The sequence below is a fragment of the Hylobates moloch genome, unplaced genomic scaffold (genome assembly GCF_009828535.3).
Source record: "Hylobates moloch isolate HMO894 unplaced genomic scaffold, HMol_V3 SCAFFOLD_18, whole genome shotgun sequence".
Classification (NCBI taxonomy): Eukaryota; Metazoa; Chordata; class Mammalia; order Primates; family Hylobatidae; genus Hylobates; species Hylobates moloch.
In genome coordinates this window covers 13,392,423-13,420,347 of record NW_026652293.1, presented here as the reverse complement: position 1 = coordinate 13,420,347, position 27,925 = coordinate 13,392,423, and the positions used below count along the sequence as shown (strand labels likewise).

General features: G+C 40.5%; 1 protein-coding gene and 1 pseudogene across 3 annotated transcripts; both read right to left on the bottom strand.

Annotated features, from left to right (window-relative positions):
• Positions 1–3,935: 3,935 nt before the first annotated feature.
• On the bottom strand, positions 3,936–11,619 carry ZNF281 (zinc finger protein 281). Of its 3 annotated transcripts, none has more exons than XM_058430584.1 (4): positions 11,579–11,619; positions 9,679–9,731; positions 8,932–9,239; positions 3,936–8,709 (listed from the first exon to the last, which is right to left on the bottom strand). In XM_058430584.1, exon 4 carries the CDS (start codon positions 8,689–8,691, stop codon positions 6,007–6,009), a length of 2,685 nt encoding a protein of 894 aa, XP_058286567.1. In that variant the 5' UTR covers positions 8,692–8,709; positions 8,932–9,239; positions 9,679–9,731; positions 11,579–11,619; the 3' UTR covers positions 3,936–6,006. The 3 variants fall into 3 exon arrangements, with proteins under 3 accessions (XP_058286567.1, XP_031992591.1, XP_031992592.1); XM_032136700.2 differs by having other exon boundaries at positions 9,672–9,731; positions 11,579–11,593; XM_032136701.2 differs by having other exon boundaries at positions 3,936–8,705; positions 9,672–9,731; positions 11,579–11,593.
• A 6,101-nt stretch (positions 11,620–17,720) lies between these two features.
• LOC116457488 (splicing factor U2AF 26 kDa subunit-like) lies at positions 17,721–18,500 on the bottom strand (annotated as a pseudogene).
• Between the last annotated feature and the right edge of the window lie 9,425 nt (positions 18,501–27,925).

Here is a 27,925-nt window from a genome sequence, read left to right as displayed (position 1 = left end):
TCTAACGTAGAATAAAGAAATGAACTAGTCACAAGTTAAAATTGCAAACATTTTTCAAAGCAAAACAAAAAAATAATTATTAAGGGCTTCCAACTTTTTATAACCACTCACACTTTTCCTTTGTCATAACACAACATGCCTTTATACACTGTATTTGTACATTTATTTTTTGGTGGGTAAAGAATGTGGATTCAGAGCTTTGGTCTTAATTCCTAAATTCTGTTCCTATCCATTTGATCACCTATAACAATTTTGACTGCCAATTGTTTTAGTAAGAAAAAAGTTATTTAAAATTCTTAACAACTGATGGAAGCTGTGTGATTTTATGAGTTACCAAAGAAAATATTTAATATATAAACACAAAGATTAGCCATCTTTTTCCTAGACTGGACATGTAAACAGAAATTCACCACAGTTGTCTGTTAAGAGTTATTTATTAATTGCTCCACAATAGTTATAAAGTTCATGACAAACCAAAGTACTGAAATAAGTCTGAACTGAAAGAACGACAAAATCAGAACAGTTTTCCAACTAAAGATCCTCTTTACCCTTTTAACAGTTAATATTGGAGTAGATTTTATATTCCCCATTTTCCAGATGTGACTGAGTAGAGAACGTGTATGATATTTTCCTTCAAAATCTATTCCTTTTCTTCTCCATTCTAAGATACCCCTTAATTCCCTTTACACTCAACCCCTGCCCATTATTCTTCTATTCTCTATAAACACGAGAAATACATTTTCCCCTCTGGAGTATAAGCTCCAAATCATTACATTTTTCTCCAGCTATCTATCTACGCTTCCCAAGATACCAATTTCAACATATAACTTGCTTTACAAGGCTTATCATGCACAGTACATTTCAACCTAGCTAGTCACACACAGGCTATAATGAAGTATAATCTGTTAAGAACTCAATATTATTCCACCTAGGTAAAAAGATGTAGGTTGGCTGTAGGTTTTTTCACTTTTGCCAAAAGCTACTCTCTGCAACTGAAGAACTACAGTAGTTGACTGTAATTATTATAAACACAACTCTGTTGACAGAAAATACTGAACTACTGTCAAGTCTACTACCTATACAGTAGTTATTATCAGATGAGAAGTGTAAAGAATTATAAAATCTATTCAACTAATTACTTGGCCAGCTTATCATAAAACTCTATGGCTTTTTGTAACCTAAATGCATTCCATAAATGCTAAGCAGTTAAACTGCAGATAAATCAATTCAGAAGCACCCCTAATATTTGATGATTTTCTTAGGTTTTAACTTCCTAATTATCTATACAATAAAATTTCAATATTTAGGATGTCTTCTAAATTCTTAACCTAGGGTCCATAACTAAGAATTTTATTTCAAAGTTGGAGGAGGTCTTGTGAGCATGTAGACTGGCTTGCACATTTTCATTTGTTGATATATCTCTGCTAATGTACAGGGGGCGGGGGGCCATCAATTCTATCGGGTGCCCAGAGTCTGTGACCCCAAAAAAATGTTACGCTGGACTTGTATGAGTAAGCTAAAGATTCATAAAGAATTTAAATAGTCTATTTAAATCAGTCACACTCAAATACAGTCAAGCATAAGACAACAGAATTCTAAGATGCTGTGTTCATGCTAATGTTCATTTTAAATGTTACCAAGGATATAAAAAAAATAACAAGAATACAATATTTTCCCTCACTATCTATCAGTAATTCTTTATCATCTCATAGAGGGTACAAGCAGATTGGTAAACCACCACAGATCCCTCTTCTTAAATACCAGGAGGGATTCCATAACAAAATATTCATGGAACATTACTGACATAACCTCAAGCAACATGACGCATGGATCATATCATAGCACCAACAAAGGAGTCTTGCATCACATTTTAAAAATGAAATCGTATCATTATGTATCACAGAAAACACAAAGACCATAAAACTCAGAAAATGATAGTCTTCAGGTATGTTTTACTCTCAAAGTAGAAGTTCAGAAGCTAATTATTTTTGGTGAGGGAAGTTCTTCTGTTTAACAAGAGCCTATGAATTTGGACAGTAAAAATCCCATGTGACCTCATGAAGCCGTATCGCTCAAACGGTCACCCAATTCAGGCTTAAATGCTACTAACGGCAAGTAATTACAAAATGCCAAATGACAGGAATGAATACAAACTTTTGCCTCTCTCATCTGATGAGCATAATACAGAAAATTAAACTAGAAATATTTGTATCAGTTTGCAACTTTTTAAAAACACACTAAAAATTATAGATGTTTTTTCACTGTTCCCATTATTAAATTACCTCAAAAATACTGACCAGCAATTGCTAAATTATGGTAGTCCTTATTCTGAATTTCCAGTAGCACAACAGAAATCCAAAGCATTGTTTCCTACTTCATACCCTAACACCTTAAAAGTAAAAAAAATCTTAATTTTAAAATGATCATATTCAGAGACAGACACTCCACAGAAGAAATAAAGGCAGGTGGATGCGTTAAAAAAAAAAAAAAATCAATCTGTTAGGGCTAATCTAGAACAGAGAATAAGTCACCTGTGCAAAGAAATCAAAAGTTGGATTTCAATGCAGAATCAGAGATTCTGCTCAGCACTCTTGTTCAAGAAAATGACCAAATCTAGGAAATACACTTGGGCAAAAAAACAAAACAAAACAAAACAAACTTACATTTCCTAATCACAGACTCACCAGTACAGATAATCTCTACAGAGAAATCCATGCTTATACTTAATATCTTTATGATTTCCTATAATACTGTCATATACCAAAAAAGAAAACAAAGCCTCAAAGACCTATTCTACCCTTTAATATATTTATTCCCAATTCCGCAACACTGTAGCCACTAAATTTCAAAGCACAATTGTCTTATGATCTACTTTTTCTCCTTCATGTTTATAAGTTTACTAATATATTACATATTTACTAATTTTCAGTTTCAGGATCTCCATTATTTATATGGTTTAGCTCTTTCTAATATTTATACTCTCAACTTTTTAAAACATTGCTATGATTTAATAATACCTTCTTCCTACCTAAAATGTTCAAGACCATTGTAATCTAAATCATAGTCATTTTATTACAACTTTTTAATTAAAAAAAATTTTTTTCCCAAAACTGGTGCGATAGTATATTACAACCTTTTTGAGGCAAAAAAGGATGCACCTAAAACCAGAAGATATTGGAATCTGCTTTAAAATAAAGCCTCGATAAATAATTTCTCTGGAGTAATATTAGGATGGCTAACCCAATTTCAATAAAACATTGATTTACATAATATTAAATTTCTATTCATCCATATTATGCACCTAAAACATATTCAACATTCATAAAGTATTCAATGTTCATAAAATATTGAATGTTTTCATAATGCTGTCATAAAACAATGAATATTTTATGAACACTGAATATGTCTTAGGTGCATATTAACATGGAAGAACAAAAATTTAATATCATATAAATATGAATCTTTTTTTTTTGAAACGGAGTCTTGCTCTGTTGCCCAGGCTGGACTGCAGTGGCACAATCTTGGCTCACTGCAACCTCCCCACCTCCCAGGTTCAAGCAATTCTCCTGCCTCAGCCTCCCAAGTAGCTGGGACTACAGGCACATGCCGCCCCACCCAGCTGATCTTTTGTATTTTAGTAGAGACGGGGTTTCACCGTGTTACCCAGACTGGTCTCAAGCTCCCGAGCTCAGGCAATCCACCCGCCTTGGCCTCCCGAAGTGCCAGGATTACAGGCGTGAGCCACCACGCCCGGCCTTGAGTCCATTTTCGACTAAAATAAACCTAGAAACATAAAATACCTAAGTTAAAAAAATACAATTAAAGTACAAACCTCTAAACTGCAGGTTATACCACGGATGTGAATATTTTAGAAAATGTTAATAGAAAATTCTGAAAAACGTTACTGGATATTAAGTAATATCTCCTTTCTTCAATTTTGTGATTAACAGGACTTTTATTGGTAGTAAACTAGAGCAAACAATCAGAATAATACATATGCAGTATTCAGTACACACAATAAAAGTTAAAGAAATTCAAAACCTGTATAAAACAAACTGGAGAAAAATCATACAGCTTAAGAGATACAGTGGTAAAGGTCCTCTCCATCCTTTGATTACAGCTTGTACTCTGTACTCAATAGAACTTACCGCACTTACTAAGAAATAAACACTTTTTAGTACTGAGTGTATTTAAGAAGATTAAGTACATTTTCTAAGAATCTTGCAATGACAAGTTGGTGACCCTTTAGCTGCTAAAGCTAAAGCGAGGAAAGTGGGAAAAGGAAATTAACTAATACTTTGTAACCATTTTTAATATTTCTTATTTTCCAAACACTGCTTTTATAACAGAAGTGTTTTACACTTGCACAATATTAATGACTTTATTATACATGGAAGCCTGCGGTAGGCTGATTACACAATAAGACTGCAAACAACCAGTGGTACTTTTCTGACGTCAGAAGAGTACATAAGACTGAAACATCACCAAAAGTACATAAAAAACTCATCAGCATAAACATCAAAGTACATTAAAAAATATAATCAGGAAAAAAATACAATTGCTAAAAAGCAGTTTTAGAGTAGAGCCACTGCCAATCAGTAGCTTCAAATGGCAATTAGAGTTCATAGCAAGTTTTGATGACTTTACAAGACCCCTGTACAATACTAACGCACCCTTTTATTAAAATGTACATTAAAGGCCGCAATTTCACAAAGAGGTTCTGATGTTATTACTATAAGCAGACACATTCTTATCCCTCACAGGAGTTATGTCACTAGTTGGAATTACAACCTTATTAATATCTATCCAAGAACATGGGGTTTTATTACATATAGAAATCTGTATGGGTTTTTTTTTTTAAAGGTGGGTTTTGGGGATGTTTACCCTATTGTTTTGTATTTGGATGCCCTAAGGCATATAAAGCGCATAGTGAATTACCTACTGGAATGTAAATGGTTCTAAAATTAAAACTGTTAAAACAGAAAGAGGGAATAAGGAAGGCCCAAGAACTCTTAAAGAGAGGCTGAGAACAAGAACAAAAAAACCCAGAAGTGTAGGTAATATGTAACAGCGCAGACAAAAGAACCGTTTTAGGCCATGTATAATAAATAATGCATGCCCCAAATTTCAGTTAATCATATAATTTCAACTTGAGTTCTAATACTGGAACCAGCCAACCACTTGGGCTTCAACACTGTACTAGATGTCAGTAGAATCGCTTGATGGAATTACAGCCTTGTTACAGTTGAGATAAGGAGAGGGTGCTTTTTTTTTTTTCCTTCTTTTATTAAAGCTATCATTCCAGGCTTTGATCAAAGATCCAAGAATATTTGTTCTACCAGGCTGGAATGAATGTGGTTTGGAAGTTCAGAGTACATTTAAAAGCTGCAACAAAATATAGGTAGCCAACAATCTCAGAATTTTGGATCAGCCCAGATGGAGATAGCAATTTGAAATGTTTTCGATCCCTTATTTAAATGACGAAATGTATATCAGCCCAGATAGAGCAATTTGAAATGTTTTCGATCCCTTACTTAAATGATGAAATGTATATCATACTATCTGTAAATTGGATATTCCATTACAGTGATAACGTACAGAATTCCCATGCGTTATTACACTTTCCTGAGAGTAAAGCAATTAGAATAACCTTAATCCTAGCAACAAAGTTTTTTTTGTAGGGTTTTTTTTTTGTTTTTTTGTTTTTTTGTTTTTTTTGCGTTTAAAACATTTGGGCTATTCCCTGACGATCTATACATGTAAATTTGATTGCTAAACATTGTCACTTTGAATGTCAAACTATTTTTAATCTATTGATTTTGATTAAAAATCATAATACAAACAGAGCTAAAATCACGCTAACAAAATAAACTAAATATGAAAAGTTGCATTGAAAGGGCATCACATTATTCTTAATAGGATCGTGTAGAAACATTCCAATGGCAGTGTTCTCAAAATAAAACAAAATTACATTAGAAGACCTCCAGCCTGGTCACTTTTGGGACCTTACCTGTAACTCTGGCTGGTGGGTGTCTTTACTCTTGTACTACATGGCTCACTTACATCAGACATCATATTTGTATACCCTGAGAAATCTGACACTGAAGTCCTTACTCTATGGTCCACTTCTCCATTAGAGTTAGTGATAAAGGTCATTGGCACCCTGCTGCCCGACTTAAACTGAGAACCAAACGCTTGTGCAAAGTTCTCAATCTGATACGTTGTTCTAGGCTCTATGTCTTTCTGAGGATCTATCTGGCTAGCTAACTCCTGAGATGGAATCTGAAAGCCTGTTGAAGACTCTAAGTTTTTCTGTTCCTTCTGGCTAGTCAATTTCTGAGATGAGGACTGGAAGGCTGATGAAGTCTCTAAGTTCTTCTGAGAATCTATCAGATCATCCAGCTCCTGGGAAGGTGTCAACTGCTGATGTGTGGCATCCAAAGCAGACAAATAAAGACCTGGCTGAGATCCAAACAACATCCCAAAAGGAGGCTTTGGCAATGAAGATGGCAACACTGAGGTAACAGATTGGCCGAAACCACACTCCAAAGGAGACGTAGTGTATATTTGTTTTTCTGGAAACAAAGTGTGGTTGTGGAGAGGTGAAGACAAACTGACAAATTGGAAACCGTGTCCAAGAGTAAAACTTGCATTAGTGGATTTTTCAAAAGCCTGTTGGAGGTATTTGGAGTATTCTTGCAACATGCTTGCTTTATCATTTGAAGGTGTTTGGGTGCCTGGGCTCAAATTTTCTTCTTGAACCAATTCTGAGTGTTCTCCTGAGGTGTGTAAATCCACTCGTGGTTCTGCAATATTGAAAGGATCCTCTTTCTGGCTTTCTGATTTGTTGGAGTATTGATCCAAAATACTTTGTAAAACCTCATCAGGAATTCCAGACTTGTCATGACAAGATTTAATTTCAGCATTTAGAGCTGAGGAGTCAATAAGTGACAATGGTGCCTCATTGTCCAAAACACTGACACCTGCAGACTGAATGACAGACTGTTGGGAGACCATGTGTCCAACATTTATAGAAAAGGCACTGTTGCTGCTGGCAGTTGGTAAATATCTTCTTTTCTTTGAAAACTGCATGGCATCATCGTAATTACTACTTATTTGACCTTGTTTGCCACTTGTACTTTGGAGAAGACCAATGGTCTCCACACTATTATTTGATACTATGCCAAGTGAGCCACTTGGTTTTCCAGACAAGGATTTCTGTCCTACTATATCTGGTAATGGTGACACAAAGTTAAGGTAGTTTTTATCTGTATTCTTTCTGCTTCCTTTCTTAAAGATCAATTTTGGCACCCTTTTCTGCAGTTCATCTATTCCAGTGCCAATTATGCCTCCACTGGAAGACACGGTAGGCATTTCTACTGAGTAACTCTGCATGTTTATATTATTTGAAATTTGTGATTCATTTGTTTTACCGGTCTTCTGTTCCTTATTTTCAATAGCTATGCTTTTTGACTTTGTTTTTCTCCTTGAAGAACTTGTATTTCCCTGAGACAACACAGCCAGACTACCCATACTGTTATGGTTTGATGACCCAGGTTCTGCACTAGTGGCTCCTTTAACTATGACTTCACCACATGTGCGCCTGTGCTTCAACAATCTATCAGTCCTTGAAAAATACTGTTGGCAAGTGTCACACTTATATGGCTTTTCTCCACTATGTGTCCTCTTGTGTCTCTCCATATGGTACTTCTGAATAAACTTCATGCTGCACTGATCACATCCAAATGGCTTCTCTCTACTATGAATTTTCTCATGTCTCTGTAGTAGGTATTTCTGAATGAAACCCATACTACACTGGCTGCATTGGAAAGGTCTTTCTCCTGTATGAATGAGGACATGTCTCCGCAGGTGATAGGAGCTTCGGAAAGCAGCACTACAGTGATCACAGATATGAGGTTTCTGACTTGGGGAGAGGATGGCACCTTCTCCATCTCCAACCAAAGAAGGTTTGGAAGATGCACTTGGCTTCCTCTTGGCTTTGATTCCCTGAGATTCTGGCTTTGGCCTTTTTGCCTTTTTGACATTAGTGTCCTGCTTTGGCTCCTCAGTGCCATGGTGGTCATCAGTCCTGCTACTGCTGCTCAGTAATACGTCGCGGTGGTGCTGGGCTGGTTGCTGCTGGACATGCTGGTGGAGAATACTGAGGTCCTGGATGACGCCGTGACTCCCCCCTTCACCGCCTCCTAGGCCTGGAGACCTTTCTTCAGCTCCAGCGAACAGCCCCCCATAGTGGTGGTGGTGATGGTGGTGGTGGGACTGCTGCTCCTCAGGATCCGCGGGTTTCTCCTGTTTGATGCTAACCAAAGACTGCAAGAATCCCCAGGAGGTCCTCTGCGAGGGGAAGGCCGCGGCTGACGCCGCCGGCTCCTTCTTGAAAGTCATGTCCGGGGCTGGCGGAGGGGGGGGCTCAGCGGCTGGGGCTGCGGAGGTAGAGGAGGATAACACGCACTGCGGGGGAGGGGCGGCCGACCCCGCCGGCCGGGTGAAGCTGGTGACCGGGGGAAGCCGGTGGTTGAACATAACCATACCCTGGGGAAAAGTGGGTTCCATCTCTGCCCTCCTGCCGCTGCTGCTGCCGCCGCCGCCGCCACTACCACCGCCGCCGGAGCCGCTACCACCGCTATTGCCGGTACCTCCGCCGCCACTCAGGAACCCACTGCCGATTTTCATACCCCGGAGGAGGCCTGGCTGAGGAAAGGAGGAGGAAGACGGAAGAGAGAGGAAAGGAGGTGGAACCGGGCCCCGGGCCGGGACCACCGCAGCGCTAAGGACCCCGCCGCGCCGCCGCCCAGACCGCAACGCGCCCAGCACTAATTCCCAGCCCAGTCGCCTCCGGCACCGGCACGCATGGTCCTGCGACTCTTCCCCAGGCCTCGCCCTCTCCCTCCTGGACCCACCGGCAATACTTACGGGTCCCGCCGCCGCCGCAGCCGCCGTCGCCTCCAGTTAATAAAAATAACGCCGTCCTCTCCACAATGGAATTAAAAGCCTCCCGTGTACTGCGCAGCCGCGGCGCAGTGTCTGCTGGGAACTCCTCGACCCGGCCAGAGGGGAGGTCTGAGGAGCCAGGGCGCCTGCGCCGCAGCTTCCGCCCGGCCTGCCTGTCAATCACTGGGGCGGTTGGGCGGAGGCGGGGGAGCAAGGGCAGGGGAGGCGGAGATTTGGAGCCCTACTAAAAAGGGGCTTTCGAGGCGCACAGGCGTGATTGGTGGGCTGCACTGAAGGAGATAAAAGTGGTTGAGGGTTTCTGAGGGAAAGACGCTCAGGAGGTGGAACCCAAGGGGCGGGAAGTTACGGGGGACTGTACTACAGCGTGGCGTGGGAGATGCAGAGAAAGGGGCTGGAAGAGAAGGTGGGGGAAAGTGAGGATTCAATGTTAGGGCTTTCTTCACTCTAGGTTTTGCAATCCAGGTCTTGAAATAAAATTCAAACCTAGAAGTGGATCATTGAGGGCACTTTTGATTCGATCAAGAAGCATTCAACTCCAAATGCCCAACATTTATTAAAACAGGTGCTTATGTTATCCCTTTGAATTTGGAAGCACTAATAATGGGCGCATATCCTTTGCATTTATGGGAGGAGCCTGCTTTGAAGCCGCAATTAGTGGTACCGTTGCAAAAAAAAAAAAAAAGAAAAAAAACTTGTCTTACTGCCAACCTTCCTGAAGGCTACTGGAAGAGGAAACCGAGCGTAATCCAGGTGCAGCAGTCCTGTAAAACACGCCCACACACATACTTCATTATCATCACATCTTATTTAAATGCCCCCGTACCTTAGCCTGGCTAATCAGTCTGTTTGCCACGTTATAAATGCCTGGCCCTTTATATTGTTTATGAGAAATTATCCACCAGGCCATTCTAAGAGCTCTGCTAGGATCAACTCTTTCCTCGCCAGTACAGAATACCGAGAAACTCATTGCAAATTTAGAATTTTTCTCGTAAGGGAAAATTATGAAGTAAAATCTTAAAATCAAAGTTATATCAACAAAATCAAACAACAAATATTTATTCAGTGCCTAATGTACACAAGGCACTCGATTTCATGTTAAGCATGCAGAAATCTAAACCAGACACTTTCCTACCAAAGGATATTTATAAATGAGAAATTTTAAATAAAAGAACTAGAACTATGACAACAACTTGTTTACATAGTATGTTTTCTTAACGAAATTGCATGTACATCACAATGTTTCTAGCTAAATAACTTCTCATAATTAAATAATAAATTCTCTGGGAAACTTCACAATCGAAACCATAATGATTATTTACTAATACTTATGGACCTCTCTGAGCCTGCCCTAAAAATTTTAAAGACAATATTTAATGAGCATTTTGAGATAAGAAGTAATTGCTTTTTTTCTAATCCCATGAAACAACCTGTAAGTATTCCACCTCTTAAACTGACACGTTAATACTGTCAAGTATAGTTGTGATATTGTGAAATATATATTTGGACTTTGAACCGTTTCGTGGCATTCAACTGCTAAAATCCGTGGAATCTGCAAAGTAATAAATGTCTTTTTGTATGCTAATGAAGTGACTGATGATGGCTGGCAACCCCTAGGTAGCTTCAGGATGGGGGCTGGTCACCGGAAAGACCAAGGCAGGATTAGAGTTTGGGACTTTCAGTCCCACCCCCCGACCTCTGGGGAGGAGAGAGGGATTGAAGGTTAAGTTGATCTCCAATGGCCAATGATTTAATCAATCATGCCTGTGTAATGAAGCCTTCATAAAAACCTAAAAAAGGATGGGGTTTGGAGAGCTTCCTGTAAGCGAACTCGTGAAGGTTCCAGGAGGGTGGCGCACCCGGAAAGGGCATGGAAGCTCCGCGCCCCTTCCCACAGACCTTCCCCTATCCATCTCTTCATCTGGTGTTCATCGATAGCCTTTGTAATGTCCTTAATAGTAAACCGGAAAACGTAAGTCTTTGCCTGGGTTCTGTGAGCTGCTCTAGCAAATTAATCAAGCCCAAGGAAGGGGTCACGGGAACCCCGATTTACAGCTGGTCAGTCAGAAGCACAGGTAAAACAACATTGGGCTTGTGATTGGCATCTGAAATGGGGCCAGTCTTGTAGGCCTGGGCTCTGAATCTGTGGGATCTGATGCTGTCTCCAGGTAGACAGTGTCAGAATTGAATTGGAGAACACCCCGGTGGTGTCTGCTGCAGAATAGATTGCTTGCTCGGTGTGTGGGGAGAAACCCCTACACATTTGGTCGCAGAAATCTTCTGTGTTGATTGTTGAGTGAGAGTATAGGAGAGGCTGAGTTGTTTTTTTGTTTTTGTTTTTTTCTACAATAGCTAAGTGTTAAAGACTGAAAGTTCAAAAACTTAAGGCAGTCGTAAAATATTAGTCAATGCCTATGAGAAATGAGGCTGTCCCTTTATTCAGGGTGTCAGTGTTTAATGGTAAGCTGGGATGCATATAAGCTAGTCCAAGCATGAAGGGCAGTAGGACACTCATATGAAAAGCCAAGTTTGTTCCTCAGTTATCAAGATAAGAAACCTGTCATTTCTCTCATTCACTCTGTCAGCCTTGAGATACTCCAAGCAGACTTACCTCTGTGTTGTACACCCCATATATCAGGAAGATGAAGAGACCCTGTAAAATAAAATGGAGGGGAAAAGCTGTTAACGCTAATCATTTCAGCAGTAGAAATACCTGAAATAAACTTTCCTGGGAACAGACAAAAGAAGACACACTTCATCAAGGTCAATTTATTTTCCTATTTTTCAACATTAGAAGGTGTACCTTGAGCATTTATATGATAACATAGCAAGCACATCACTTACAGTGGTTGTGCTATTCAATTCTTTAGAAGTACAAAATAGAAATACCATCCCAAGTACAAAGAATATTAATTAGAAAAATCAATATACCAGTTCTGAAAGATAGCTGGGTAATGAAAAAATTAAACTCAGGAAATGTTATTAAAGTAATCATAGAAATAACACTAAGCATCAATATTTCCAAGCACTGTTTTAGACTGTAGCAACCAGAATATATTTGTTACAATCTTCAACAGGGTTAAAATTTGAAAAAAAAAATTATAAAGCAGCTAAAAGAATAAACTTAAGGTAATAAGTATGAATAGGTTTTTAAATAATACTTGAAATACCAGCTCGAGATAAAATTTCACATTACCATCTGTTGTGAACTGCATACATTTTTATTGTAATCTATATATGTAATAAATATCCCAAAGATGTTGATCAGTCTTTAGCTTTAGAAAATGCTTAATTAATTAGAAAATATAAATTGAACCTCACTCTTAACTCTAAAATCTTAACTTTTAAAAGAAAATAAAACTGATATGCTTTAAACTTAGAGAAAACAGACGGCAAAAAATTTTCACTTTGTTGAGGAAATAAAAATCTACATTGTAGTATTCTTGTTAGGTACCAGCAAACCAAATATTAAATAGGAGTCTGTACTAAATCTAGAAATGGCTCAAATGGTTAAGTAATATGATACTTTCAAAAGGAAAATATTAAAGGAATATTTTAATATTTGTTTATCTCTGAATGCTTAGATTTTACAGATAATGGAAACAATTCCAGAACAAAGAGATTGTATAAAACTAGTGATTCTTGTTTTTTGTTAGTTTCTTTTTAAATAGACTTTGTTTTTTAGAACAATTTTAGTTTTAGAGAAAAATTGATAAGATAGTACTCAGGCTTGGCACGGTGGCTCTCGCCTGCATTCCCAGCAGTTTCGGAGGCCGAGGCGGGCAGATCACCTGAGGTCAGGAGTTCAAGACCAGCCTGGCCAATGTGGTGAAACCTCATCGTTACTAAAAATACAAAAATTAGCCGGGCGTGGTGGCACATGCCTGTAATCCCAGCTACTAGGAAGGCTGAGGCAGGAGAATCACTTGAACCCAGGAGGCGGAAGTTGCAGTGAGCAGAGATCGCACCACTGCATACCAGTCTGGGCCACAAGAGTGAAACTCCGTCTCAAAAAAAAAAAACAACAAAATAAGATAGTACTAACAGTTTGCATATATCTGATACATCCCCAGTTTCCTCTATTATTAACATTTTACGTTAGTATGGTATATTCATTATAACAAATCTAATTCTTTTCAATACTACTACCTCAGAAACTAAAACTGTTGTAATACATACATTTGTATTAATAAGAATGATTAATGAAGAGTTATGAACAATAAACAATTTCCATTTTGATAATAAACTTTTAAAAATTCAACTGTAGCTACCCTTTTTTTTACTGTGTATACACGATGTCCCAAAGTTCAATCCCAACACTCACTTTCCTCCTTCCAGTAGCCTTGGTCAAGATCCATTTAGTGCAGACTAAATTCAAGCCACTCAGTACATGAGTTTAGTACTCATTTTATAGGCTTCTTGTTTGCCCCAATTCTGGATAATTCTAAATAGTTAAGAAAAAAAAATCTTTTTTCTGATTTATGTAAAAACTCTGATAATTAAGAGTTCCTCTTTCCTTGATAATTGTTAATTTTTTATTCCTTGTTTTGCTGCATAAATAAAAATTTAAGAGTAAGTCATTCAAATTTTAATTCTATTTATGAGATAGGAATATTTTGCTTTGTACAATAGAAGAGTTCCTGAATAAATAAAATTTCCTGAACATTGAACAACATGCATTATTATTTCTGTATAAGAAACCCAGCTGTTTATATGAAATCTATATGATGCTTTGAAAATCAAAGAGCTGGCCAGGTGCAGTGGTTCACGCCTGTAATCCCAACTCTTTGGGAGGCTGAGGCAGGAGGATCGCTTGAGGCTGGGAGTTTGAGACAAGCCTTGGCAACATAGCAAGACCAAGACCCTGTCTCTACCAAAAATTTAAAAGTTAGCCGGGCGTGGTGCTGCATGCTTGTAGTCTCAGCTACTCAGGAGGTGAGAGGATCACTTGAGCCCAGGAGTTGGAGGCTGCAGTGAGCTATGATCGCACCACTGCACTCCAGTCCATCCTGGCAACAGAGTGAGAGCCTATCTCTAAAAAAAAATAAATAAAAAGAAAATCAAAGAGCACTTTAATAATGGTATAATCACCCCTATAATTTATCTGTCTTGTAAGTTTTATTTTTTCCCCATGTTTTGGTAAACTGAGAAAGTAGAGTATGCGTCATATTTTTATTTCTACACTACCATGTTACTTATTATACATTTTTAATTTTAATACATTTAACCTTAAATGTAAAATGATCACAACAAAAATATTCCTTTTGAAAATAGGATTTAGAATTTAAAGGGATTTTAGATAAAGGCAGCTTCCATCTCAAAAGCTTTTTTCTCTTTTTCCCTGTCCTCAACAGATGTACACTTAACAGCATGGTAAGGAAGCCCCAGAAAGATGTTTCTAAAGACCGTGAGGGAGTCTGAAACCTGAAATCATGCCAAGGACTCTGCTTCTCTTTCGCTTGGGGTGTCTATCTGATGCTGCCACAACCAGTTGAAACATATAACATGAACAATAAAAATTAGTTTTTTTGTAACTAATTTTATGCCCCATAATTGTATGCCCCACACATGATAACTTTTTTCTCCATTAATTTTACCAGGTATTCACAGTCATGATCATTTAGATCTAATGCCACAGAACTTCATAAACCCTTTACTACTAGAAAAACATCCTATTTTCTCAAAGGGAAGAATCACAACAGAAACAGCTAAACATAAACATCTTAAGCCGTACTATAAGCCACTTTTAAATTCCTGCAGAGAGAATACCTTTAAGAACAGCTGGAAGGAACCAACTGCCAATCTTCAACTGGCACTGTGATTTCTGGAACTCCTTATAGCAACATTCTGTCCTACTAAAGAGTGAATACTGAAAGTATGTCACATTTCTGAATTAAATGATCCCTCATGTCTGTTAGGTGATTTCTACTATTCCATCTATAGAACAGTTCATCTGTAATGTATTAACACATGAAGTATTTTCTATAGAGGTACCTATTTCTCAATGTTTTAGTCACAGTAAAAATAACATTAACTGGGCAGGAAGCATCCAAAGTGTAGCTGGATTCCTGTAGCATGCGTGTACTTTATGGGCAGAGGCCGGGAGTTGGGAAAGAACACCAGGATATTACATCTGATACTGTACAGAAGTTAAAAATAGAAACTAAGGGAAAGAGAAAAAAAAACATTCTTGATGATTTCATTCTCATTTATCTATGAAACATTGAAAACTGAGGCAACTTTGTAAATATTTACACTGTTCTAGGAGTCTTGAGCATTATCTGCAAATAGATTCAGTGGTTGACATCAAGTCTGTTGTTATATTGATCTGTACTTTTACAGTACACTTCATGATTGTTACAGAATCAATCTTTTTTAAGTGGTAATATGTTCTTTCTTGGCAACAGAAAGAACAGGAAAGGTGCCCCATACATAGTACGTTGCCTCCTCAGGAATCAGAATAGTATTAACGGTGCTAATATCTGGATAGCTCTCTCAAGCACTTTCATTTACATAAATCCATTAGTTCTTCACTACAACATTGCAAAGGAGGCAGTGTGAGTATTATTAGCTTTATTCTTATATATGGGGATTTCGAGGCTTGCTCAAAGTGCCACAATGCTGACAAGTTGGCAGAGCCAAGGATTAGTGTTTGACTCCTAATATAATGCTCTTTCACACACATTGTCTTAAATAGACACCTTCATAACTCTTTTTTTTTTTTTTTTGAGACGGAGTCTTGCTCTGTCGCCCAGGCTGGAGTGCAGTGGCGTGATCTCGGCTCACTGCAAGCTCCGCCTCCCGGGTTCATGCCATTCTCCTGCCTCAGCCTCCTGAGTAGCTGGGACTACAGGCGCCCGCCACCATGCCCGGCTAATTTTTTGTATCTTTAGTAGAGACAGGGTTTCACCGTATTAGCCAGGATGGTCTCGATCTCCTGACCTCACGATCTGCCCGCCTCGGCCTCCCAAAGTGCTGGGATTACAGGCGTGAGCCACCGCCCCCAGCCAACAACTTCATAACTCTTAAGTCACTAGCTTCAAGATAATGCAATTGGTGAGACTTTTCAAAGCTCAGGTTTATTAAAAGCATATTGCAGTTTGATTAGCTCATCGGGTCAGGGACTCAATATTTAGTAATAGGGCTTCAAGTAACCCTGGTCCTCCACCTAGCAAGTACAACAAGAAATGCGGTTGGTAACAATGATTTTCAGTAGCTATGGGCCAGTTTCTGTCTCTTGTACTTTCCTTATAGATTCTCATTCAATGACATATACTTTCTGGTTGCTGAGAAACTTACCTTTTACCATCAAAAAAAGGCTGCTAGGTAACCGTATTGTCAAATATTCTTATCATTGTCATCATTTACTGAACTTTTTTGAATGTATGTTACTATGCTGTGTACTTTTATATATTTACAAATCCTGTTCCAATCTACTTTCTTTTTGTTTGTTTGTTTTTGGTTTTGTTTTGAGACAGAGTCTCACTTGTCACCCAGGCTGGAGTACAGTGGCGTGATCTCGGCTCACTGCAACCTCCACCTCCTGGGTTCAAGTGATTCTCCTGCCTCAGCCTCCCGAGTAGCTGGGACTACAGGACCCTGCCACCATGCCTGGCTAATTTTTTGTATTTTTAGTAGAGGGGGTTTCACTGTGTTAGCCAGGATGGTCTCAATCTCCTGACCTCGTGATCCACCAGCCTCGGCCTCCCAAAGTGGTGGGATTACAGGCATGAGCCAGTGCACATGGCCCCAATCTACTTTCTATAAACAATTCCCATTTTGGGGATTACATTCTATAGAAACAAAAGCGTTAGTGTGCAAGGATATGTATTTTTGAGGTTGCTTGTTGCAGCATTGTGCACAGTGGCAAAGAACTAGAAACAACTTGAATGCCCTTCAACACGAAAACAACTGAATAAATTGTGGTATCTTTATCCCTTAGGATATTAGGCAACTAAAAGAATGAGTTGGAGCTATATTAGTCTGGAGGGATGTCCTTGCGTAGTTAAACAAAAAAAGCAAGAGGAAAAGATGCATTATGTTATATATTCTTACTTTTGTAAAACAAATAGCAAAACTCTCCCTTCCTCTGCCCAAATGTAACTATTATTAATTACACAGGAGAAAGATGTGCAAGGATGCACACCAAACTGTTGTTGTCACTGGTTTCCTAATGGGAAGGATAAGAGGAAGAGGAGGTAAGTCAGAAACAAGTGAGACAGGCCGGATGCGTTGGCTCATGTCTGTAATCTCAGCACTTTGGGAGGCCAAGGTGGGTGGATCACCAGAGTTCAGGAGTTGGAGACCAGGCTGGCCAACATGGTGAAACCCCGTCTCTACCAAAAATACAAAAATTAGCCTGGCATGGTGGCGAGCACCTATAATCGCAGCTACTTGGGAGGCTGAGGCAGGAGAATCACTTGAACCTCAGAAGCGGAGGTTGCCATGAGCCAAGATTGCACCACTGCACTCCAGCCTGGGCGACAAGAGCGAAACTCCACCTCAAAAAAAAAAAAAAAAAGAAAAGGAGAAACAAGTGAGACAGAGCAAACTAGAGAAACATGCTGATGTTGTCAAGAAAAGAGGTGGAATATAAAATTCTATGTGTCGTGTTACTGTAAATATAGAAAACAATCTGCACATGAATAAGGATTGAAATATAAGAAGACAAATGAAATATTGATTTGATTTGGAGGTAAGATTGGATTTTTTTCCTAGATTCTTATTTTTTTTTTTTTTTTTTTTTTTTTGCCGAAGCGAAACACGCAGCTTTATTAAGACAGGGGCAGTAGAAGAAGGTCTCCATGCTGAACAGATTACATTACGGAGCCCAGGAGCCTGGGAAGGATGGGGCAGGAGAGTGAAGGGGGCTTTGAGGAGAGGTCCTGCCAGGAACATCTGTCCCTGTCGGGGGTGAAGGGTAAGGGGGCCAGGGCCTCAGAAGCGGCCATGCTGGTGATCAGAGGAACGCCGACGGTTCCTCTCTCGGGGACGGTGGCCAGTATGGAACCTCGGGGGCGACCTGCGCCTGGGTCCGCACCCATAGAGCTGCCTCCGGAGGTTCTGGGAAATGGGTCGCAGATGCATGAAGTTGCAGAAGCCACCTCGGGTACATTCCTGGCGACAGCATGACTCCCGGAAGTCAGTGACAGGAGACAGCTCAGCGTGCACAGCCTGCCCGTTGAACCAGCGGTTATTGAGTTCAGCCACGGCCTGCTCTGCATCCTCCTCCCTCCGGAACTTGACATAGACGTTGCCCACGAGGTGGTCCCCAAGGTTGTCACACACATTCATCTCTTCAATCTCCCCATACTTCTCCTGCAGTTCTGTGAACACCTCAGTGTGATCCGTCTGCAGTTTGGGCTGTGTTCTGTGGATTCCGGTACAGGTTGAGCAGCACTATGGTCTGGCTGAATGTCGGCTTGTTGTGAAGCCGGGAGCACCGGTCCCTGTGCCGGCAGGCCCCGATTTGTCCTTCTCAGTCCCGAATATCGAAGCTAAATATTCAGCCATTTTTACCCAAGGCCTCCAGGTCTGGCTGCGCTACGTCACTTCCGATTCTTATTTTAATATAAGGACTATAATAAATTTGAACAAAAAAGTGGGTTTATTTAAAGTGTGTTTATTTTTTAAATGGGCTCATTTTTATTTTTATTTATTTAGTTTTCAAGAGGCAGTGCCTCTCTATTTTGCCCAGACTAGAGTGGAGTAGCTATTAATAGGCGGGATCATAGCAACTGCAGCCTCGAATTCCTAGGCGCAAGTGATCTTCCTGCCTCAACCTCCCTAGTAGCTAGACTACAGGTGCCCAGCTAAAATGAATTTATTATATGTACTATAATGAAATTCCTGGTAGAATTATTTTCTCTCTTTTTCTGGGCTTCTGATTTTTTTCAAATTTTACTTCTAACTATCCTATCATATATATATATATATATATATACATATATATGTATATTATGTGCATATATATGTATATATACATAAGTCGTATATAAATAGAAATATTTTATTTCTATTCTCATAGATTTTTATATATATAATATATGCACATATATGTTTAGTACATACATATAACTATACCTATCTATGTATATCACTGGGTAGTTGAAAATTAAATCTGTTTTTGTTTAGCTTAGTTTTGTTTTGCTTTTGAGATGGAGTTTCACTCTTGGTGCCCAGGCTGGAGTGCAATAGCACAAGCTTAGCTCACTGCAACCTCCGCCTACCAGGTTCAAATGATTCTCCTGCTTCAGCCTCCCAAGTACCTGGGATTACAGGCATGCACCACTACACTCAGCTAATTTTTGTATTTTTAGTAGAGGTGGGGTTTTGCCTTATTGGTCAGGCTGGTCTTGAACTCCTGACCTCAAGTGATCCACCTGCCTCGGCCTCCCAAAGTGCTGGGATTACAGGTGTGAGCCACCGCGCCTGGCCAAAATCTGGGGTTTTTTTGTTTTTGTTTTTTGTTTTGAGACAGAGCCTCACTCTGTTGCCCAGGCTGGAGTGAAATGGCGAGATCTCAGCTCACCGCAACCCCTGCCTCCTGGGTTCAAGCAAATTTCTTGCCTCAGCCTCCCAAGTAGCTGGAACTACAGGCATGTGCCACCACGCCCAGCTAATTTTTGTATTTTTAGTAGAGACGGGGTTTCACCATGTTGGCCAGGACTGGCCTTGAACTCCTGGCTTCAAGTGATCCACCGGCCTGGGCCTCCCAAAGTGTTGGGATTATAGGCGTGAGCCACCATACCTGGCCAAAAATAAAATCTGAAAGAAGTCAGAAGCCCAGGAAAAGATAAAATAATTCCAACAGGAATTTCACTTCACTCCAGGTGGCCAACCCAAGAAAGAGAACGTGATGGGTTACTACATGGTTCCCACTGTCTGATAATAAGATCTATTTCTCACAAAAAATATTTCCTAAGAGCAATACTGAGTGACATAAAGGAGAATATCTTTCCTTTCTTTCTTTCTTTTTTTTTTTTGAGACAGGGTCTTGCTCTGTTGCCCAGGCTGGAATGCAGTGGTGCAATCATGGCTCACTGCAGCCTTGACCTGAGCTCAATCAGTCCTCCCACCTCAGCCTCCCTAGTAGCTGGGACTACAGACATGCACCACCATGCCCAGCTATTTTTTGTATTTTTCTAGAGACGGGGTTTCACCATGTTGCCCAGGCTGGTCTGGAACTCCTGGACTCAAGTGATCCACCCACCTCAGACTCCCAGAGTGCTGGATGTGAGCCACTGTGCCTGGCTAAGGAGAATATTTTAAATGACAGTTCTGCAGAAGAACCAAACAGGATCCAAAGGGACAGTAGAGGGTAAAGGTTAAAAGCTAAGGATTTGGGGCTGGGCATGGTGGCTCATGCCTGTAATCCCCGCACTTTGGGAGGCCAAGGCGGGCGGATCTCTTGAGGTCAGGAGTTCGAGACCATCCTGGGCAACATGGTGAAACCCCGTTCTCTACTAAAAATACAAGAATTAGCCATACAATGGAAACTGAGCAATTAGTAATAATTCTTACATTATCCATTTACATTTATTAAGTACTTACTAGGTATCAGGCATTGTGTGACTCTAAGTAGGGTTAAGATGTGGATCTTACCATCAAGAAGTCTAGCAGAGGAGTTATTTTTAAAAATAGACTAAAAGAAGCTTATAAGTAGAAAACTCAGTTTCACCAAGGGAAGACAGTGAGTTTTCAAAGGGAAGCCAAAATTCATGAAGTGACTGCCTCTTTTTTGTGTGAAGCATTTGATTTGATATTTTTCTAAAGATCTGATTTTGTTTTGTTTTGTTGTGTTTGAGATGGAGTCTTGCTTCGCTCGGCTCACTGCAACCTCCGCCACCCGGGTTCAAGCAATTCTTCTGCCTCAGCCTCCTGAGTAGCTGAGATTACAGGCATCTGCCATCACGCCCTGCTAATTTTTATATTTTTAATGGAGATGGGTTTTCACCATGTTGGCCAAGCTGGTCTTGAACTCTTGACCTCAGGTGATCCACCCACCTCGGCCTCCCAAAGTGCTAGGATTACAGGCATGAGCCACCGTGTCTGGCCATAAAGATCTGATCCTTGAAGGAGTAGAAGGAGTGATCAGGGAGAAGGCTGGGAAAGGACATTTCTGAGATAATTTGAAAAAGAGAGTTTTGAGAGCACCAACCAGGCCAGAGTTACCTCCAAGGAGTTCAGAATTGCTAGAGCAACTGGTTTTCAAGTGAGACAGGCAAGATGACGAAACTGGAAAGGAAGAAAGGACCAGATCATGAAAGGTTTTGTATATCATGTCAAGGAGTTCAGCTATTCTCTAGGAAGAGGGGATTATTAAAGAATTTTAATGGGAAAAGTGATGTAATGAGTTTTTTCTTTAAATAACTCTAGTAGCAATGAAGGAGGTGGATTAAAGTGGCACAGATCAGAAGTAGGGCAACCAGTTAGGAAGGTAGTCAGGGAAAGAGAAACAGAAATGGGGAAATGGTTGTGAGAATGCAGAGGTGTTTAGGGGACACAGTTAATTGGACGTGGATGCTGGATATGGAAAGAAAAGGAGAGAGCTGAGTTCCAGATAATTTCAGGTTTCTGGCTTCAGTGATGGTATGGGTGGTGGTATCATTTCCCAATGTAGAGAATTAAATGGAATAAATGCGCATTTATTGGGGAAACTAAGAAATTTATTTTACATATGTTGAGTGTGATCCGGTGAGCAACTGGACACAGAGATTTGAGCCTTACAAAGGATAACTGGGATACAGCTGTGGATTTGGGATTCATCAGAGTACAGGTGGAAATTGAAGTCATCAACTAGCAAACATGTAAAGTATATAAAGACAATGGCCTTGGACAGAGTTCTGGAAAATGTCAACGTTACAGAGATGAGCAGAAAGAGAGGAACCAGAGGAGTCAGAGATGTAAAGAGGGTGTTTTCATGGAAGCCAGTAGAAGAGGGTTTCAGTTAGGGAGAAATGATTAGCAGCAAACATAGGTTACAGGCAAAGACTCTAAAACCAGACTGCACAGGTTCTAACTCTAGCTCTACCATTTACCAGCTGTGTGAGCTTGGAAACATTACTCAACTCCTCTGTTCTTCAGTTCCATCATTTATAAAATGCATACAATAATTGTACCTGTCTCATAGAATTGTTATGAGAATTAAATGAATTAATATGGCACGAAGTAATTGCTGTATGACCATTGATCAATTGTCACGGTACAATCAAGTAAGAAAGGACCTGAATATGCAATTGGAATTAGTAATTCATTTCACTTGTATCTGAATACCTACTATATGTCAGGCACTCAGGATGCAGTCTTGAACAAACCATTGACCTTGCCCTTGATGGAGCTCACATTTTGGTGAACAGTGGTTGTTGAATGTGTACTATGTGCACTGCTTTAATCCCAACAAGCTTTACCTCACTCACGCCTCTCAATTACCCTAGGTTGTAGGTAACCATCATTATCCCCATTTTACAGAAAAGAACAATGAGTAGCACAAAGGAGTTAAGCAAAGCCCCCAAACCAGGAAGTGGCAAAAGCAGGATTCGAACAGAGCTGAACTGGCTCTGAGGAGCACCTTCTTAACATCTAAACCAGAGTTTGCTGTTGACCTTAGCGACAGCAGTTTTAGAAGCATGGTGGGGCAATATCCAGGCTGCAGTAAACTGAGCATTGAATGGGAGCGAGTTAGTCAAGATAGAAATTGAAAGCATTTCCTCAGAGAGCCAAACCAACAAAGTCCAAGCATGTGGATTTGTGGTGATCTTAGTTTGTTTGAGAGATAGTGTTAAAAAATAGTGAAGGATTCAATACTAAGCATGTTCTTGGGTCAAGTCTTTCTCAAATATCTGTTTCCACTATTCTTTTGCAGGAGCTGGGTGGCCACTGGTTCAATATTAAGATCTTTAGTAAATGCCTGAAGGTGTATAGTTGGTATTGTTTATTAAAATAACGTAAGTATAATTTAAATGTAAGATGAATATGTGGCAGAATCTCATTTTGTTATAAAAATCAAAGAAAATAAATTATATTCTCTTATTTTTCTTTTTTGTTTTTTTTTTTTGAGACGGAGTCTCACTCTGTCACCCAGGTTGGAGTGCAGTGGCACCACGTCAGCTTACTGCAACCTCCGCCCCCAGGGTTCTAGCGATTCTTCTGCCTCAGCCTCCCGAGTTGCTGGGATTACAGGCTCCTGCCACCACGCCCGGCCTTAAATTGTATTCTCGACCAAAGTTAAGATCATTAAAGGCTACAGATGACAGATCAGACTTCTTTTTTTGGTGAATGGAAAAAATCTAAAGAGTACTCTTAGCCTTTTCTTGGTCTGATACAGATTAGTAGGTGCCAGGTATCTGCATTTTTAACAAACATCCCAGTTGTTCTGATGCATACTAAAGTTTTTGGGTTTTGGTGTGTTTTTTTGAGACCAGGGCCTCACTCTGTCATCCAGGCTGGAGTGCAGTGCCCCAGTCATGGCTCATTGCAGCCTCAGCTTCCTGGACTCAATCCTCCTGCCTCAGCCTCCTAGGTAGCCAGGACTATAGATGCACGCCACCATGCCTAGCTAATTTTTTGGTTTTGGGTTTTTTTTTTTTTTTTTAGAGACAGGGTCTTGCTATGTTGCCCAGGCTGCTCTTAAACTCCTGGCCTCAAATAATCTTCCTACCTTGGCTTCCCAAAGTGCTGGGATTACAGGCATGAGCCACTGCACCTGGCCTCACACTAAAGTTTAAGAATTAATGCTGGCTGGGTGTGGTGGCTCATGCCTATAATCCCAGCACTTTGAGAGGCTGAGGTGGGCAGATCACTTGAGGTCAGGAGTTCGAGACCAACCTGGGCAACGTGGTGACACCCCATCTCTGCCTGTAATCCCAGCGCTTTGGGAGGCCAAGGTGGGCGGATCACGAGGTCAGGAGTTTGAGACCAGCCTGGCCAACATTGTGAAATTCCATCTCTACTAAAAATACAAAAATTAGCCAGGCGCAGTAGCAGGCGCCTGTAATCTCAGCTACTCGGGAGGCTGAGGCAGGAGAATTGTTTGAAGCCAGAAGGCAGAAGTTGCAGCGAACCAAGATTGTGCCACTGCATTCCAGCCTGGGTGACAGAGCAAGACTCCATCTCGAAAAAAAAAAAAAATTAGCCAGGCATAATGGTGCACATCTGTAATCCCAGCTACTCGGGAGGCACGAGAATCGCTTGAACCTGGGAGGTAGAGGTTGCAGTGAGCTGAGATCGCGTCACTGTACTCCAGACTAAGCGACAGAGTAAGACTCTGTCTCCAGAAAGAAAAAAAAGGAATTAATTCCAAGCCAGGTGTGGTGGCACGTGCCTATAGGCCCAGCTACTTGGGAGGCCAAGGTGGGGGAATCCCTTGAGCCCCAGAATTGGAGGCCAATCTGAGCAACATAGCAAGACTCCACCTCTAAAAAAACAAAGAGAATTAATTCCAGTTCCACTATGGCATTTGTTGTGTAAAATAAATAAACCACTATTTTAAGGGCTACTCAACAAATAAAAACTGTAAATTTAGGGGGGTTGGAGTTTGCCTTGTTTGAGATGAAATATAACCCTAATCAATTTTCAGGTGTTGTAATTGAAGGGCTGTAGAGAGTAAATAAACTAGAAAAAATTTCAGAACAGAATTCTTTTTTTTTCTTTAGCGGAGGTCTCTGTGTTGCCCAGGCTGAAGTGCAGTGGCTAGACTCAGGTGACATCATAGTGCCCTGCCGCCTGGAACTCACCCTGGGCACAAGCAGTCTTCCTGCCTCAGCCTCCCGAGTAGCTGGGACTACAGGTGCACACAACTGCACCTGGCTCAGAACAGAATTTAAAGGGATTGGCAACAGAAAATTTCTTCTATGGCTTTTTTTTTTTTTTAAGTTAAGGTGATTGACCAGATATGATATAGGGCATACTAGATATAGAAGTACCATTTTACAGATCTATGCCACAAGGATTTCAAAATACTGCTTAAATATTATAGGATTTAGGACCTTCTTGTTTGCAGATGACAGAAACGCAACTCAAACTAGGTGAAGCATATAAAAGGAGAGGAGATTTATTGAAAGAATGGGGTAGGGGGAGCTATCGGGATTGAAGAAATAATTTTTTTTTTTTTTTTTTTTTGAGACGGAGTTTCACTCTGTGGCCCAGGCTGGAATGCAGTGGCCCGATAGTGGCTCACTGCAACCTCCGCCCCCCCAGCTTCAAGCGATTCTCATGTCTCAGCCTCCCGAGTAGCTGGGATTATAGACGCACGCAATCACGCCCGGCTAATTTTTGTATTTTTAGTAGGGACGGGATTTTGCCATATTGCCTAGGCTGGTTTTGAACTCCTGACCTCAAGTGATCCAGCCACATGGGCCTCCCAAAGTGCTGGGATTACAGGCGTAAATCACGGGGCCTGACCAGAACTTAATAAATAATTGAAAAATTAAATCTTCAATGGCAAGAAGAGGACTGAATAAAGGATTCTCTATTCGCTTCTCTGCTCAGATTGTTTTTCTCTGGTGGAGGATGTGGTGCCTAGCAGTTTTGGGCTCTCAGTCTTACAGCTCCTCTACAGGAAAAGGAATACCTTTTCTGTCATAACTCCTGAATGAAATTCTGTCCCCATTTAGGTCACATGTCCATCAGTAGACCAATGGCTGTGGTGTAGGGAGTGAGCATTTGCAATTGGCTCAGACTGGTTTACAAGCCTACCCCTTAACCAATCAAGTGGCTAGAAAAGCAAGGTCCCTTAAGATGGCTACTTCCATTCGGGTAGTTTAGCTACAGCCAGAGGAAGACAGAGGGTAGGACAGGGAGAGTCACCTGAGGAATCATCACCTACTCCAATTAGTGTTTACTACAGACATGGTTGCTAGTCTTGGGACTTGCAACTTAGCAGGAGAGCAAAACAAATAATTTGTGTATAAGAAAGGCATACTAAAGTGGATTTATGGTATTCAGAAAATACAAAGTTAAATATTAGCCAGACATGGTGGCGCATGCCTGTCCAGCTACTCGGGAGGCCATGGCAGGAGAATCACTTGAACCCGGGAGGCGGAGATTGCAGTGAGCCGAGATCACACCACTGCACTCCAGCCTGGGCGACAGAGCAAGACTCCGTCTCAAAAAAAAAAAAAAAGAAAAAGGCCTGACTAAATAAAGTTAACCAAATTGTGGTATATCAAAGTGATATAATGTTATGCAGACATTAAATAATTTTTATGAAAAGTTTTAATCATGTGGAAAACTGATTAAGACATATGAGTGAAGAAAAACAATATACAAAAAGGATTATCTCAGTTATGTAAAAAAATGCACTTAAAGAGAATGGAAGGAAATATACCTAAGCATTAGTGATAATTATTATTATTCAGTTGTAGGATTGTGGATAATTTTTTATTTTCTTTATACTGCTATATATTTTTCAAATTTTCTATTGCCTCCCTGTTGATACCAGGCTGGATCATGGCCGACTCGGTCACTGCAACGCCTCCGGTTCACCCATACTCTGCCTCACCTGCGCCCACCACCACGCCCGGCTAATTTTTTGTATTTTTAGTAGAGACGGGGTTTCACCATGGTCTCGATCTCCTGACCTCATGATCCGCCCGCCTCGGCCTCCCAAAGTGCTAGAATTACAAGCGTGAGCTACCGCGCCCAGCCTGCCTTTTTTTTTTTTAAGATAGGGTCTTCCTCTATCGCTCAGGCTGGAGTGCAGCAGTATGATCATGGCTCACTGCAGCCTTGACTTCCTGGGCTCAGATGATTCTCTCACCTCATCCTCCTGAGTAGCTGGGACTACATGCATGTGCCACCACACTCAGCTAATTTTTTTGTATTTTTTGTAGAGACAAGGTTTTGCCATGTTGCCCAGGCTGGTTTATTGCTTTTATTATCAGAAAATTATGTTATAAAAGTAGATTTTAAAAATGTTTAATAATGCAGGGCAATAAATATTCTAATCTGTTAAATAACAAAAATCAGCACCCAAATTTCTATCACAATGTATTCACAACTACATAAAACATAAAAAGAGCTCCATAAACATAAAAACCGAATAAATGTGAAATATCCAGACTAGCTGCTCTGCTTATTATTTATGAACTATTATACTTGTTAAAATCTAGACTTTCACTTTCATTTAAAAAGATGTCACTACACAAAAAGTATCTTAACATTTTAGCAGAAACTCACAATCTGTTGAGCTTCCTAGAATTTCCCAGAAGATCCAGCTAACAAGTTGCACGCTTCCTGTTGTATCTAGAAGATAATTGCATAGAGTAGACTGTGGAAGGAAAATAGGTGTGTTATGCTGTTTTGTCATCTGGTGACACAACATAAAGAAGGCAAGTGGATACAAATTAAAAAGAAGCTGTAGCTGGGTGTGGTGGCTCACAGCCTGTAATCCCAGCACTTTGGGAGGCCAAGGCGGGGCAGCAGGGGGATCTCTTGAGCCTAGGAGTTCAAGACCAGCCTAGGCAACACAGCACAACATAGCGAGACATTGTCTCTATAGAAAATTAAAAAATTAGCTGGGTATGGTAGCACACGCCTGTAGTCCTAGCTACTGTAGATAGAGCCTGAGGCAGGAGAATCACTTGAGCCCAGGGAGGTCAAGGCTGCAGTGAGCTGTGATCATGCCACTGCACTCCCACCTGGAGGACAGAATAAGACCCTGTCTCAAAAAAAATTAGGCAAACAAATTCACTAATAATTGCCATGTGATCAGTTGAAAAATTCAAACAACAAAGAAAGCATAAGAATTTTGGCATGTTGAACCAAATTCTCTTTTGCCACAGTCGACTATAATTCATGGAACATATACAATTTTGACTTTGGACTACAGTTTGATAGAGTTCTCATGTTAAGGTACTAAGCCGGCCTGGCATCCCCTTCAGGTTGAACTTCATCAGGACCCACATTCATTGAACACATATTGTTGGGCCTTTACTATGAACACAAATTGTTGGGTACT

Excerpts from the sequence above, each read along its gene's own strand:
- ZNF281 (XM_058430584.1), bottom strand. The coding sequence starts at position 8,691 with ATGAAAATCGGCAGTGGGTTCCTGAGTGGCGGCGGAGGTACCGGCAAT.